The sequence below is a fragment of the Strigops habroptila genome, chromosome 7 (assembly GCF_004027225.2).
Source record: "Strigops habroptila isolate Jane chromosome 7, bStrHab1.2.pri, whole genome shotgun sequence".
NCBI lineage: Eukaryota > Metazoa > Chordata > Aves > Psittaciformes > Psittacidae > Strigops > Strigops habroptila.
In genome coordinates, this window is record NC_044283.2 from 64,136,182 (window position 1) to 64,153,223 (window position 17,042).

The 17,042-nt window shown below is 38.8% G+C and overlaps 1 protein-coding gene across 7 annotated transcripts in view; it reads right to left on the minus strand.

Moving 5' to 3' along the window:
* The window catches only part of GAB1 (GRB2 associated binding protein 1), a 104,604-nt gene that overhangs the window by 37,071 nt on the left and 50,491 nt on the right, over window positions 1–17,042 (minus strand). For all 7 annotated transcript variants that reach the window (XR_003992276.1, XM_030492263.1, XM_030492265.1 and 4 more), the window contains exon 2: window positions 9,306–9,600. Coding sequence is in view for 6 of the 7 variants with exons in the window: in XM_030492263.1 (XP_030348123.1) it covers window positions 9,306–9,600 (295 nt within the window). In the remaining variant the exon portion in view is untranslated. The remainder of the gene's footprint in view (window positions 1–9,305; window positions 9,601–17,042) is intronic.

Consider the following 17,042-nt stretch of genomic DNA (forward strand, 5'->3'; position numbering starts at 1 on the left):
CTAGGTGTATGAAAATTCCTCAACTCAACCTACCTGAAAAGGTAGGATAACCTAAAAAAGTTTTTAAAAGATTGTGCCTGACCTATCCATCAAAACTAGTTAGAAGAACAAAGGCAAAACCAGACTGCACCCACATACAAAAATAAAATGGTTACTTTGTTACATGCTAAAAATATTAAAATATGGACAATTTTCTATTATTTAGGAATTTCAAGGGCTTGGAGGAGCCCATTTGAGGCACCTACAGGTATTCCTTCATTCCCCTAATGTTGGGGCTCTATAGCAGGAACAGAGAGGTGGCTGAATGGACCTACTAGGCATGAATTTCTTGCTCCTGGAAAAGAGGTAGTGGGAGAAAAGACAAGCAGCTCTCTGTCCTGTCCCCTCCATAACTGAGAAATGCGAGTAAAGTTATACATGAGCAAGAGTGGAGAAGATAGGTTTCCTGCTGAACACATGATCATTCTTTGGCCACACTTACAGACAAGATCCTCAAGAGCTTTGGTGTACCACAATCCCCACACCTGTTCCTTGTCCCTGGCTACGCACGACCTTCACGTCACTAGATCTGCTCGGTGCCAAGTTCACACAAGGGGAAAAAAAGAAATCAAACAGGACGCCCTTGCAGCTTCCAGGGTGTGTCGATTAGACCACATGTAAACAGGAGAGCTCAACAGGTACATAGTAAGATGCGTGCCTACGTGAGGCTGATGCATTTAAACAGACCACGCACTAGCATTCCCAGGAAGAGTAACAAGACTCAAGGGTAACTTTCCAGGGAAAAATAAAATCAAGAAGCTTGAAAGAGGACCAATGTATCCGCCATGTTTGGAAAAAGAAAGAGTTACTTTCTTGGGGGAGTAAGAATAAAGTGTGTGAATGTGTGAAAGACATTAAAGGCTGGCTATAACCTGCAATTGCTGAAAGGAGGCAAGGTGGTGAAGACCATTAGGCTAATTACACTGGCTCAGATCTGTAGCCTCTGAAGCCCACAATGCCATCTCCGACTGTGGCCTGTTGCAAACAGGCTGAGCAGAAGCAGCAAGGCAAGCCTGCCACACTGCCTTCTGGTGCTGGGGCTCCCCAGCTTTGGGCACCCCAGGGCAGAGGCTGCATCCACAGTCTATGCTGTCCAGCCTCTGACAAACCTCTCTGAATTTGTCCTACCTCTTTTGAGTACATTTATATTTTTGATCTCTACCATCCAGTGGCAGTGAACTCCACACCTTACGTGTGGCATGAAAAAACCCCTTCCTTTTATTGTAAACCTGGTGCCTGAGAGTTTCACTTGATATCCTTCAGCTCCGATCTTCAGAGAAACAGAGAACATCTGCCTCCTATTCATAATCCCCATTCCGAACTTTACGTAACTTTGTCACTGCTTTACTGAGTTGGTGCTGCTTAATTTTTCTTGGTACAGAGCCATTTCATTGCAGATCTGGTTTCCCTTCACCTTTCCTAGCTCTACCAATTCCTTTCTGAGAAGGGAAACTAAACTATTGCATAAAATGTGCAAAAAAAAGCCTGGGACACACTTACTGATTTACAAAGACACAAAAACAACTCACTCTGTTCCTATCTTAACCATTTGCCTTTGATTGTTACCGAGTATTAAAGGTGACACTGTCCCACTGTCCAGAAAGTTCATGATCTGTTCTCCAAGCAAGGATTCAGAACCCATTAATGGATCATTAGGGATACCTTTCTTGTGATGAGCAGCCTCATTTATTTTGACACAGATACCACTTGACAAAATCCCCAAGTCCTCCTACAGATCTGCTGTGGGGTATTTTTGTATGTGGTCTTTTTTTTGCAGTGGATAGAGCACTAAACTATTAAAATACCAACATTCTGATCTGAAATTCATCTTCAAACAGGCATTTTGTACGTGTTAAATAACGTAGGCTAATGCCTGATTTAAAGAGCAAAGCATTTCACTGCTGGGCTGCTTCTTACTTGCTTTATACATTCCAGCTATTTCGAATTTGACTACGAAAAAAACAGTACTGTTAACGACTTTCATCACTGAGCAAATGAATGTTGTTTGCCTATCTGTACCCTCTCAAATATTCTCTTTAGCCACGTACTTCAGAAGCTGATATGAAGGAAAGTTTCTCCCAGCAGCCTATTATGATTTCAAAGAGCATAATCATCAACTTGCTCCACTTTGGACTAGCAGATTTTTAGGGAAGGGGTCATCTGCACACCAAAGAGTGCTATAAGTCATTTGGTTTGTTCCCAGCGCTCAGACACTCGGACTGCTTTGAAATAACTGGGAGCTGGAAAAACATTCAGAATATTTAACATGCAAATGAGCGCAACAAGAATCCTATTTTGTTTTTATAATTCCTGCGTTCAGTACAGCTAGAACAAACAGCTTTCTCAAAACAGGGCAAGAGTTTTATCTTTTCTCAGTTGGTTTGTTAAGAGCAGCTATAGGCATCATCCTTCATTTTTTCCTCAGAGCCATTTTAGTATTTGCCTCACTAATAAAACAATTATAGGATTAATGAGGCAAAAAGAATATTTTCTGAACAAGAATAATAAAAGGCTCCCCTCTCTTCCTCCTTAACTATAAAAAGCTTCTTTATTCCACATGTTCCTATATCTGTGCTTTATGAAAAACCCAGAAGATTTAAGTGTGGGAGTTTGCATTCAGGGTTGGTTTTGTGTTTTTTATGAAAGCAAAAATGTAATTGTTTTCTACATTATGATATATGGTCTCTTAATATTCTAATTATGTAAATACTTGAAATATTCTCATAGTGAACAAAACACAGAAGCCTCATTACAGCAAGCATGTCTTTAAATGTCAAAATTGCAATTCAAGTTAAAAAAACCGCATTCTTTGCGGATTGTAGGTAGAAAGACTAAAATAGAAATGGGATTTTCCAATTCTAACAAGTGAATCAGCAAGTGATATGCAATCGTACGCTTCTACTATTCATTAAAACAAGCAATGGCCAACAAAGTATTAGAGTAATAACCTTGAACAAAAATTTACAGATGCAATAGTGGGAGCTGTAAAAGCCCTACAACTTCTTCACTTTAATCCTTAAAAGGATTTTTTTGTTTGTTTGTTTTAAATAAGTCTGTTAAGTCATTATCTGTGCTGCTTCACGTAATGAGACACGTCCCAAAATACTGCTGGAGTTTCTGCTAGTGTCAGCTTCTACATGATCTCAAGCAAAAGATCCTGGAATCAAACGGCCACATGTCTGCATGTGCACACACAGAGCATGACCATGTGTACATTGACAGGCAAAGACAAACAAGCACTTGCTTCGTTCACACGCTCAACTCAATAGATGTGAGCCAGATCCAGCTGAGAAGATGCACAGACACATTAGCCCAGGTTTGGTTTTCGGCATCAGTGATAAGCTTACAATCAATCTGAAATTCATGCACTAAGCCTTACTTCTGAAACTTTCTGCTATACCCAGAGAAAATCCTTTTATGAACTTTAATAAACTTCTGTGCATTTAAGTTTGTTTCTTAGTTTAATATAATCTCAAAAGTATCTCTTTTTTTCCTGAAGATACACACGATAGCCTATTTAAAGAACAGTAATGAAGAATTCAGCAGTTGCTTGTTGTATATTATGCTCAGGACAAGCCTTCTTCCCACATCCAAACCAGAAATGTGGCTGACTATTTCAAGTTCCCATCACACGCTGCAGTTTCTGGCTTTCAGAGCTCTTTATCTAAAACTTAATACTTACTATTTGCAGTTCACATGTAATGTTAAGCTACACTTTCGGTTACTCATTTAAAATTTGAAATTACCAAAAGCATTTCCACTCAGAATTTCGTCCCCCTTTCCACCTGCAATTTTCTTTTGAAGACTGTTGATTCAAAAGTGGGGAAAAAAAAGAAACATCTGTAGCCTGTTCTCTCCATCTTCAGATGGTACACAGGCTGGGTGATGCAGGAAAAAATAATCAAGGAGTCCTGTTATAGACAAACTTCTGTAGGTGCTTGTGAAGAGAAACAGTGCAGCTCACCACATTAAAAAGTTTGGAGGTTTTTCTTCATTAAAAAGGCCCAGAGCTCTGGTCACTGAACAGGCTGCTCTAGCCACACGGTGAGCGTACCCAGCTGGGGCTGCAGCACACTATCTGGAACCATAGGCTGTGCTTCAGATTGGTTTTCAGTGCTGCACGTACTGCATCACAGCACCTCACGACTTGAGAGCCAGCAATCTGCAGAACTGCTTTCCAACCCACCCTCTTGCAAGCCTCTTCTCCTAGCAACTTATCAGGTGATGTTAATGCCATAAAAGGTGTCCAGCAGGAACCAGGAAAAATCAATTAACTGCCTAGGCATATTTAGATTTAGTTTAGTTTTTCTCAGGGAAGAGTTGAATCACCTCCCCTATAAATTTGTCACATGCAGCAGGCAGCTTAAGATAATAACCCTAAACACTCAAGATTCTGACTGCACTCCTGACAGTAAGTTATATCTTTTTAATGTATGTATTTTTGCCTCACATACTTGTAAGGGAAGACATACTGTTTCAGATTTGGTGCTCTATTCATCACCATCTTATCCATCCATCCTTTAACCACATCATCTGAAGTCAAAGACATCTTAGTCTTCTCTGCTGTCTTCTCTTTCTCCTTTGGATAACAGGCAACAATTACCCCAGCTTTCCCTCCCTTGAATCAGCTCTTTAGCCACCAGCTATCACCTCTACCAAACCTGCTAAGCCAAATCTCAAGTTCTTCTCTGGTCTCTTTTGTTTTAATTTTCTTATTCCTCTTCAATTTTGCCAGATGAAATCTTGCAACTCTGACAGCATCCTTTCACAGCCTATCCTCACCTTCCTCTGAGCAATTCCACCCTCAAAAAAAATCACGTTTGTACATCTTAGTAGCCATCATCCCCTACCTTTACTTCCTCACAGCAACCAACCAAAAAAGCCTCCACATCAACAGATGCCTTTGTGCCACCATTCCCTCTAAACCTACTGCCTCACTTCTAAGATAACAATCCTTATCCAGAGGGTCCCTCTCCTAATGCTTAACTTGGTCCTGTCATGTTAGTCTTGTGCGCTCCAGGTCATAGTCACTCATTCTGCTGGCATGTCAACTTTGAGCTGACTTTCTTTCTAGCTAATTATATTCAAGAGATAATGAGAAGTTGAGACTTTTTTTTAAGTACATAATCTCTATGGCACAACTCTGTTGCAAAGACTCTTTTTACTCTGTCATTGCACTTCACGCTCCTGCAGAGGCTCCCTTCTTTCATCTAAAAGCTTATACTATTTCTCCTTGCTTTGAGCCCTTTCATGATCAAGGTCTCTAACATTCATCATATGTTATTAAGAGGGTGGATTTTGATCTACCAAGTGTGCCAGCCTCTGTCATCTACTTCTTAAAGCTGTCAAAGGAGAACATTTTTTATGTCTTACAGGCAGACTCTTCTTCTCTTACAGGAAAGGCAACCTAAGCACCTCTCATGTCCACTATTTACCAAAGACCCCCTGAAGATGTCTTCTCAAAAATCCCAGAGTTCAACAACAATCCAACAGCTGAAGCACTAAGACCACTTATCTGTCACAATGGTCAAAACCACCTTATCTGCTTTCACTTTTTCTCATGGCTCTGAGAGACATTGATGTCTCTCACTGCTGATATTAAGTTCTCAGCGGCAGAGCCTGTTTTCTGTTACATGCTTGTGTTACAGGCAGCACAGGGGTATCCTGATCTCATACAGGATCTCCAACACAGCATAGCAGCATTAGAGAGAACACAAGGAGTCAGTTAAACTTATGTTCATCCTGCTAGCCATTAATATTGCACCCAAGCTGTGATAAACCTGCAGTGCAGGTATTATCAGAACACAACTTAAAAAAAAGGTTATCTGAAAATAATTTTCCTGTTCAAAATGCAGAAGGCATGAGAGGCACATACCAGATAGCAGCTGCCTGAACAGAAATACTGCTAACTTTGAAAGCTTTGCGTGCGAAGCAAGCTGTAGCTCTTTCAAAGTATGGTCCTTATGAAGACACAAACTTTCTTTAGCACATGTAATTATTTGTGTAAATCTAATTGTAGATTTCAACGTCTTGTTCTTCCTTTTTTTTTTTCTTCTTCTGTTTTACTTTGTTATTTCTTCTGGTTTACTTTGTTATTGCTATCTTTATTCAAATGAATACATGCAAGTAACATGTTTGCATATAGTAAGATTATTTCCTTCTTCCCCTGCTTTGCCAAGCACGCAATTCACTAAATTACAGAAACATGCAGCTGGATCACGTATAAAACATTCAGCACAGATGTCTACTGAGTTCTAGGGAAGGGCTTTTACAGCCTGTGCTTAACTATCCTTAGAAGGTTTTTCTTACATCACTCACTGAAAGAGAAACAAGCTACTTCTCTCTTCAGATAACAACTCACCTATGTCCTGCGTATCACAGCTTTTTATACTTTGAAAGTCAGCTCTTTCCTCAGTATTTTCTTCCTGAGAGAAAAAAAATTTCCTTCGACTTTTCTCCTCGTTGATCACTTAAAAATCCATTTACGCTGTTTCCTCCCATTCTTTAAACATTTATCCTCATCCTTATGGAAGCCCAGGCCACAGTATTTCAGCTGAGGTCTCCACAGCACCAGGCAGAGTAGAACAGTCATTTCCCATGTCCATTTAGTCTCTCCATCCCAGAATGTCTACCACTGAATTTCAAAGCGCACAACACTGAACACTGAACATTTTAACCTCTAAAAGAAAACTTACGTACCCAGAAAATTCTTTACAAAATCATAAGATTTAACTTAAAAAAAAAAAAAAAAGCCTTCATGTTTCCATCTTGTTACACGTTTAAAAAAACCCAAATCATTGTAAACCCTTCCTTAAAATAAAATCCCTATAAAAAGACATATAATGCAACTGTAATGTAATCATTACAGATTACACTATACTATGATGCAATCAGAAAGCTGGAGACTCAATGGTTTGTAAATACGACTGAAGAACATGAACTTATCTACTTAGTCCAAATACAAATGTAATATTGCAGATCTCCAGGATGAACAGATTTCATGAGCACAAATCAGTTTCTAGTTGGAAGGTCACAACAAAGCATTAGATAATTAGAAATTATGGTGAATACTCATTTCTAAGAAAAGAAAGAAAAGAAAACACAAACTTTGCATCACAGGAATTTCCAAGTCTTCATTAATTATGGAAGGAGCAGCTCAGTGCTAGTCTGAGATGATCTTTATTTTTCTGGTCTCTCCACATTTATGATTAACTCTTTCTCCCACATTCCTCCAAACAGAAAACCAACAACTCCATATTTGTTTTCTAATAGCATTAACCACCACCATCTACATTTTTTAATTTGTAAATCCAAGAAGGCAATTGGACTGGGCTTCCGAACAAACAGCCTTGATCGAGGAAAGGATGCCAGGGGCAGTCCTCTCATAACAAGACCCTTACCCAGTCTGGCAAGAGACATTTTGTCCAGATTCAAAAATAAAAGTTATCCGCTTCCACAGGCTAAAGGGAAGGTGGTTATGCCTCAGACAATCTCCCTTTTAGTTCCACACTAAAATAATAGTGGCTTTTATCGTCTGCAGTGAACTTCACCTATTCTTGAACTTCTCAAAATAAACCGTAGGTTAACACAGACTTTTATAAAGTACATTTATGACTTGCTCTTCCATCATCTTGTAAAAATAAGAACTTGGCAATAAACAGACACCCAGCAACTGATTTTCCAATTTTCCTTTTTAAACTCCTCCTCAACACATTGCACAACATTACTACATGCATAAAACAGACAATACTGTCAACTCTCAGTTAAATAAAGGTGTCGGGATAACTCAGACAAAGCTAAAATGCCAACAATGAAACATGCAACCAGAGTATAAAGGGGATAAGTTACTGATACAATTGACAGAAGCAAAAACCAGTTTTGGTCCAAACAGCCAGTGAGGGCATTGTTAGTTCTCTTGACATCCACAACATTCACCTTCAGTTCAACAGACCAACAGAAAATTAAGCTTTAGTAGTACATCAGCTCTCAGCAAGGAAAGGCCTCATAGCTTTGAGGGGACCCCACCTCTCCATTACATGCAACGGACACATGCTCCTTTACACTCTCACATACACAAGAGCTATCAGGTAAGCACATTTCCTCCTTACTTGCCAGGTTCCTAGTGTGTCCCCAGAAACAATGATTTCTGACTGCCTCCTGCCCATGGCTGCACTGGTGGTGCACCTTACCCACAGAAGAGCAACCACCTGCCTACCACTCTCCCGTACCTAACAGATGCTTAGCAGAGTGAATACTAATCACACGGCACTTGCTCACAGAAAACGTGCTGCGGGTTGTCCTGGTTATGTTCAGGATGTCGTAAAAACACACTGGAACTGTCAAAACAAGTACCCTTAACTGAATTTACTATCAGAGTGGTAATTCATAGACAAAGTTTTACGACAATTTTTTAGTTCAAAACTGCAATAAAGAGAAAGAAAAGGGACCCTCTTCAAAAAGCAACAGTATTTTTCAGATACTTTTGAAGACCTGGCCGGAGTAGAAGGGATACGAGCCCTTTTTTTTCCCCACCTTCCTCAGTCCACAATCCTACAAAAACCAGGGATTTAATTTTAGCCCCTTCAGTCAGGCATGCTTCATTTATAACCCTCTTACTACTCTTATTTAATCTTTTCTTGGGACTGTGCACAGAGCTACAGCAAGTCATGCAACCCACTAATCTCCACAAGGAATGCAGGAATAAGTAAATAAATAAAGATGTATTCAGGACAAGCAATGGCCACAAGGTATTTGTAGGAATTAAACACACATCCTGTTTTATACAAGCTGCTTTCACACAGTGTCTATTTTGGTAGGATTAGAGCTGGGTAGAGCAGAACTAAAAGTTGGGGGTTTTTTTGTTTGTTTCAGACGATGGGAGGCAGATCTTTTTTTTTCGCCCAGTTGCAAAGCAGACAGAGAAATGGTAATATTAGAAACCTGACATTTTGCACTCATTCCTGCTTGCATAACCATACTTTTTATACCAAATGGGATTCCTTTGATGATTATGATCATCTTCTGTTTTGCATGATTTTACTTAAAGATTTTTCCTATACTCTCAAGGCACTTAATTTTTAACAAATTCTTAGTACCTCCCTCTGTTCTGCTTATTTTTTTTCGGAGTAACAAGGAGGTTTCATAGCCAACACATACAAGTTTTAAAACATATGCCCGCTAAAGAATCATCTGGTCTTTTAAACATTCTTCCCATACATGCAACACACTTTCTCACAAAGAAACCAAACTCCAACAATAGAACTTACCCTCATCTGTAGGGTTGAACCCACAGATATCACAGATACATCGAACCCACTTATTCATCTCCTCCTCGCTGTCTGCTACCAAATAGAAAACTCTGTCTATGGTGTTGATATCAAAAATATAACTGTTTTCAAACTCTTTTTTGTTGAACGTTAATCCAGCATCCACTTGTTGACACAGATTTAAGTCAATAATACGGATAGGCTTCTTGGCATGGTCATTTTTGTAGTATTCCAATACATCTGGATCTCCTGTTAAACGGCCACTGCGAAGTACAAACCATCTCCTTTTCCATGCCTGAAAATTGGAGAGAAAAAAAGGGGGAGAAAAGTCAGAAGGAAGAAATCATACTTTAATACTGTTACCTTTTCTGCATGGTTTCAAGCTGGGGTGAAGTGAGTAATAAGATCAATTAGAATTCTAAGAAATTACACACCAGTTACCTACATTAAACACAATCTATGTATTGTTAGAGCAGTGGACTAGAGGATTAATGAATTTATATTTTAAAGTTTATTTCTTCTGTATTTGAGCTGTGTTTTTAAGAAGAGAACACACAGAATTAAATCACTGTTTACAAAAAGAGAAAGGATGAATCCAGTAAAGAAAAAAGGGGGGACGGGATCAGGAGAGGGGAAAAAAAACCCCAACCAAACCAAAAACACACACACAAAAAATATCTTTAAGTGCTCCATAACATCTTGTTTCTGGTATCTGCTGCTTCGGGTTGATTTTAACTCCGAACTTTTCACTGATACTCAATGATAGCAGCTTCCCTCCATTAGGGGAGCTCTGCACTTACAACCTCATAATATTTCTACAATAGCACTTCTTACACAAAAAGACCTACATTATTATTTTGGAAACTATTTGATGGGAATGGAGAGAATGATCAAACGTTATAGTTCTACTACATAAACACAGTCTCTGTGGAAGGTATGTCCACAGAAGAAATGTATTTCACAATTTAGTATGTGCTTGTTTTACCAGCCTTCCTGCTACTGCAGAGAGAAAGAAGCTGGTCCAGGAGAAAAGCAGAACTAAAATGCCTCATCTTCCAGATAATTCTCAGCTGCCTTTCATCCTCTGTCACCTGGCACAATTCTTGACAAAGATGATAACGCAGAACAAAAAACCGAAGTTTGCATACAACTGCATCTTTATTGCCCAACTTAACTGCATTTTGGTTCCTCAGCTCTATGAGCAATACAGCATTCTATGCTATAAGCTTCCTTATACGCCAAAAGTCCAGGTAATAGGCACAACAGAAGAAACTAGATGTACTGCCACTGCCCCCCAGAAGAGCTATACTGCATACAGAGTTAGAAATGTAAAATTAGAGCCTGGACACAGTGGGGAGCCATCAGTGCTTTGTTCATTTGTTTTTACGCTTTCCAGCAAAGTTGGAGACCAAGGCATATCAATGCAGTAGCCAAGCCACTGTGTGTTACAACGCAGACTCACACCATGCCCCAAGGAACCCTGTTTAAAGCTTCTTTAGGATATTCAAACAAGGTTGCCAGCAAGTCCTTTAGAAAGACAAAAAGCCCCAACAGAATAAATAAAAAAAAAATAGCACAGGTGAGTGAGTTCTCCTTTTGGCCAGCCCTGGCTGCACGCAACCAAGGGAAGGAATAAAATCAGCAAGGACGGTCCCAGAAGAGGTTAGGACGTGTGATGTCCTTTACACACCGGGATGTAGCTTTGAAAACAAGAGTTTCTTACTACATATTAGGAAAAAGATTCAGACACATTTTCTTGAGGCACAAGAGTATTTCAATTTCATTTTTATGTAGCTGCTACAGTCAAACAAACTACTGGAGAGAGGACATAAAGGACAAAGAGTGAGAACTGCAGCACCATCTTCCAGCTCTGAACTAGCACCATCAGCTTTGTGCTAGAGACTCACAAACCCCTCATTGTCAAGTGGGCATGCCTTTTTTGGGTATCAAGCTTAGGAAGCTATTATGGAAAGATAATATAGAAAACGGGAGAAAGCGGAAAACGCCAGACAGCTCCATTAAGGTTTGTGATCCATTCTCCAAGTACCAAGCCTCTAAAAGTTATATGATTTTAAGATAACTTTTATAATTTATAAACAAAGTATATTTATTGTAGTTGTGAGTACAGTATCTGCTTTTAAATGCTGAAACGTGTGAATCAAGTCACAGTCTCAAGCAACTATTTCCACATAGCAGTAAGTTTAACTAGGTGAGCAGTAAAACAGTAAATCTAACAGATGAAACCCCTCTAATTTACACTTCAAACGTGAACACCTTCTAGTAGCACAGCACTCTTTAACAGCAACCCAAAAAACACCAACAGTTTGTTTTGTTTCCTGTTTCCAAATCAAGTGACAACTTAGATGCTGGGATAACAGGAAATTTCAGTATCGGAGGCTCTCCCTCCACACAAGGTCAATCCCAGATAACAGTTATGAACCAACCACAAAACTCTGTGAGGTTAAAGATAAAGTGGGTTTCTGAAGCTAGCCTTTAGTCATTCAGATGAAATTTTCAAAGTTTACGTGAGGAGGAAAGAGATTAGACAGACGAGAGGGACAAGAGGAATTGAGAAGCACAACGAACTTTGTCTCACAATTCATGTAACAAACAAACCAAAAAACCTCTGTACCAACCAAGCATCCCTCTTCTAGAAGTTCATTTCTAGTACTGTGTTAAGGAGTGAAAGATTCTCAGCATTCCTGACAATCTCTGTGGAGCATTAATGAATAAATAAGACTCTTGAAAAAAAATCATAAAAATCAACCAGCTAAACAGAATTTGTTTTCAGCCCTTCGGGCTACAAAATAGGAAATATAAAGTACTTAAAACATTGCATTTAGCCTACCAGCACCTGCTACTATTTTTGAAGAGTTTTCACATAGTGCGTATGTGAACATTTATTTCAGTCATATAATGAGTCACACTCACTGGAACTGGCACAGATTATATTCAAAAACAAAAGCAATTCCATAAACTACACACTAATAAGGCAGATACAAAGGTTCTCTGGATTACAGTACAAAGCACAATTTAGCAGCAGAATAAAGCTTAAAGCTAGACAAGTGAACTGACATCAGCACCCTTGCTAATCATAGTACAAAAGCGCCTCTATATTTTCTCAAAGTGCAAAATGAGCCCACATAAATCACTCTTTGTTATTTGAAAATATCTGGGATTCTTAAAGCTTGATCTATTTTTAACATTTCAGTATTTGTCGTTGTAATGAAAGCTGTATACTGCCTCACTGAAGTATATAATACTGTGCTATATGTGTAAGCAAGAGAATTTCTTCAATAATGGCTTTCCAAAAAAGAAATCTCTAAAAGAGAGCATGCATATGTGCAAATATGTATTTAATATCCACCACCACCACCACCTTTAGCCATTTTTGTTTGAAAATCTTGCATTTTCTTCTATAGACCCTGTTACAGACTACTTTTCATGATCACTAAAATGTTGCTACTGGTTTAAGTCACAGGAAAATTACAGGTACTAATTATCTGTCACATTACTGATGCTATCAGCCATACATTATCAAATACTGGTTTTCTGTGCTAAAAGGTCAACTGCATTAAGTTTGAGAAGTAAAACAATAGCCAGTATGGGATTTAAACATTTTGTTCTAACACCATTATCATTTAATTATGCAAAGATATTTGAGCAACTGGAGAAAGGGTCATTTTTTTTTAATGAAAGATTTTGAAACATATATAAAACGTGTTACCAATATAAAAAGGGGTTTAAAAATATCTTTTACAAATATACTAACACCTAGTTAGAAAACACAGATCAAATACCTAATTCAAATGTAAAATTGTTCCTTGTAAAACTAGTATAGCAAACATCATGGGAATCAAGTTGACCAAATGCCTGTGCAGGCTTTGTGAATTCTTACAAAACAAGGTTTAACGAGGTTTGCTGCTTTTGTTTCAGACTATAAAGGCCTTGTGTGCCTCTCAGCTTGTTTTCTGCTTTGAGCTGCAAACCATATCAGCTGGCCTAACATAGGACATCACCACTCTTGCCAAACATTGTCCTGTTTGTATCATGAGACCATCATAACTACAGAAACAAGCTTGTTTGCTTGTTTTTGAGGTAGGCTAAAATGTGACAAGCCGCTCACCCACAGAGCATCAAATGATCAAAGGAATATTGGAATTTTCTATTCTTCACAGAGCATTTTGAGTAGCTTACAAAGTAAACCCAAGAAATTCCAGTTATTAGTTTTTCCACTCACACATATGCAATCTGCTGATTTAAAAGTGAGTGAATCAGCTAAGAAATTGGCAGAAAGCATCATGTAGCAGTGTTAGGGTTTGTTGTTTTTTTGGCTTTTTTTATTAAAGAAAAAAGAAAAAGAAAAAAACCAAAAAACCCACAACTGTCACTATACCTGTATGCAGTACATAGGATTTATAACATAACCCCCTTACAAGGAGGTTGAAGTTGTAGCTATACCTCCCTTAATCTTTACATTTATGGATTATTTTTTCCCTTGTCATATATATTCAAGATGTACCTCATTCAGTTGGTGGCTGTAGTTCAAAGATGTACAAATAGGGGATATATGTGTAAATGGAGAAAGAAAAGATGGAGGAAGGGGCAGGAAAGTAGATAGTTTACACTTATATTTTAAGAAAGATTTAACCTTCCATTTGGATCCGCTTAAGCTGTTGCTAAAGAGGCAAAAAAATTACATTAAATGTTTAAATAAAAGCTTAGAAATGTTAAATCAAAGACAACTTTTTCTGGTCTTTTTTTTTTTTCCCTCCTTTATTTTCAGCATTTGCTCTCATGTGGTCAAGTAACTCTACTTACTGATAAACTGGTCAACCATCCTTCTTCGGTTTACTAAGTATTATTACACACAGTCCTCATGTCACTTAAAGCTGGTTTTCCTCTTCTATCACATTTACAACCTTTCTTCTCTTGGGTAGCATCCAGTCAAAACCCTCCAAAACTGTTGAGTATTGGCTAAGCCAAAGAGGGTATCACTTACATCCCACTCTGGTAATACCTCTAATGAATGATCAGCAGACCCAGGAAGAAAACTACGTATCTCCGTCCTTCTGATCTCGTAAGTGTGCACACATTCGTGCTTAGGTTTTCATCTCTGCACTCCACAGACTACTTTGAAAGGACAATATTTGGCATCCTCCTTCCCCAGAGAAGTCAACTAAGACTTGGAAGAAAGAAGTGACTTACCAAGGGGCATAGGGAAGGATCAAAAAGAACACCTGATGTTTTAAAAACACACAACAAAACATTTCCTTGCTCCAAAAGAATGTATAACGTAAGTAGAAGACATGCAGAGCATGAACCAGAGAGAGATAGGGGAAAACAGACAAGGCAGTCCCAGGTCATTTCAGGATGCTCTCCTGGACATTTAAGTCCTGAACCTACTGTTGAGGTCTTTTCACACGTCTGCTGGGATCAAGACTTTATTTTCTTAATGCTTTTTGCTCTCATCTATTTCATCTATCCCATCCCCCATCCCCCCCCCCCCTTTACTTTCTTTCTAGTGCAGATGTTAAACAATAGTGAAATTGCTAGATGTCTCTGACAAACAGGAGGAAGGATCACAACCAGAAAGTTAGCATTTCTTCTTTTTGCCTCCACATTTCTAGTGTCCTGGTGTTTCGTTCACGGCAGGAGCTAAACACAGCTCTGGCACAGCTTCACTGACTCATGCGTTTGACCTGTGCTCAGCATCCCATTAGAAGCTCAAATGAAATAAAAATAAGTGTTCCTTCACACTATGCTTCTTTTTAAATCCTGTTTGTGGTAGGCATAGACCAGTGACAACTGTCACTGATGAGCTTCATCCCACAAGGCACGTATTTGGGAGGGCTGCCAGGAAGAAGCCAAAAGAGGTCACATTAGGTAACAGTGCTTCAAGTACAGAACTTTACTTTTTCCACTTGCTACTCGTCTGGTTTGCAGAACTAACTCCAACATTGTGAGATTTCAAAGTTTCACCTGAGAAATTAACACTTGTGTATTTCTACATGGAAATAAATTAAGGGTTGTTTTTCAGAAAGCATTTTCTGGAAATCTTTTTAAAACTCTCTCACACCCCCACAGGCCATATCATGAGCACCTGAACTGAAAAATATGTAATTACTACATACTTCTGACAGCCATTGTCATAACACCTACTGGCAACTGCCATCCTCCTCTTCCCTAAACATTACGTCTTTTACTTTTTTTTTTTTTAAACATGAGACAGAACAACTAAATTGAGCACCAAAAAAGCATGTTTAGTGTCTTAATTGTAACAGCAGAAACTGCATTTCCAAGATTTGACAATAGTCCAAACATTCTACTTTTAGTAGCATTAAATACTATGAAGCATAAACAGATTGCTGCAAAACAAACAAATGGGATACAAGGAAAACACTGAATACATTATGACTTTCTTTAAATACTTAAGACTTGTTTTCCAGGAAGCACCATCTTTTCTCACTGAGCAAAATAAGGAAAAAACAGTCTCAGTGGAAGTTTCCACTCTCCTGGCCATCATCCTGATCATCTGTTCCGAATACACACAAGGCCAAAATTTCCTGTTTTCAAACTATTGTCACCATTTTCTAGTCTTGTGCTGTCGATTCTAACTTTAGCTTGTCAAATAAACAAAAGAAAACACTGAAAATACAGCAGAACGATTCTTCCACACAGATTTACTGTGAGCACTGTTTCATAACCAATGTTTCAGCATGTGAATTAGTCTCCCAGTGTTACGCCGCTAATTAAAGAGTCAAAAAAGGCGCAAAACACAATTCAGACCATGCTGCTTTATTTTGTGAATCTGAAGCTAACTGAATGTTTTCATAGTCCTTTCTATTTTGCATGGGGCTTCTTGCCTTTATTTTCTGCCCCCCCCCCCCCTTTTTTTTGAAGCCTTATGCCTATTCCCAGTGTAATTATGCTGCTAGGTCTGTATCACCTAATTCACATTAAACTGATCCTTATTCTGACTGGTAGCATCGGTCACTTCAATAAATACTTACTTTTTCTGCAGTATGTTAGAAATTTTCTAATGGCAAGCACAAATTTCTCTCTGCCATACTACTGCACAGCAGAGAATTATCATCATTTGTCAAAACAGAATCAGAATTTATAGAGGAATACAGAGCAACAAAGCAGATCTGCAGGAGAGCCAGGACCCTGAGCCCTCATTTCACTGTCTCCAAGTTAGGATCCAGGACCAGATCATCCCTTTATCATCTCATCCACTTCTTCTGCCTATAAACATTCTGTCATTTCTGATAGTTTGCAAACTTACCTTTTCACTTCTAGTTGTTCTATTTCACACCACCCACCCTATGTGGCTAAAACATAACTCCCTAACAGTTTTGCTAGCAACGTGTTCCCAGATATTAGCTTTGTCATTCCCTCTCACTGCTTTGTCAGCAATGAAAATATAGCACTTGTCACGACATAAGGAGAAGTGTATCTGTTGCAGGTCCCTTACCCACACATCCACATGGTCTTCAGTTTGCTGTCCTGTTTCTCAGAACATTTCCAAAATTTGATCTTTTCCCCCCTGACCACAAACGTGTTCTGATCATCTCCCTCTCTAATCTCTCCCATATCCATCCTATTTAAAATAATACTGCCAGGACAATTTCCCTTCTCTCATACTGATCACATTATCTTCCATTTTAAAGTTCTCAATTTATTGACCTGCTTTACTGCAGTTTTGAGCTTTTCTTCCTACTTTGAGGCTTTTTC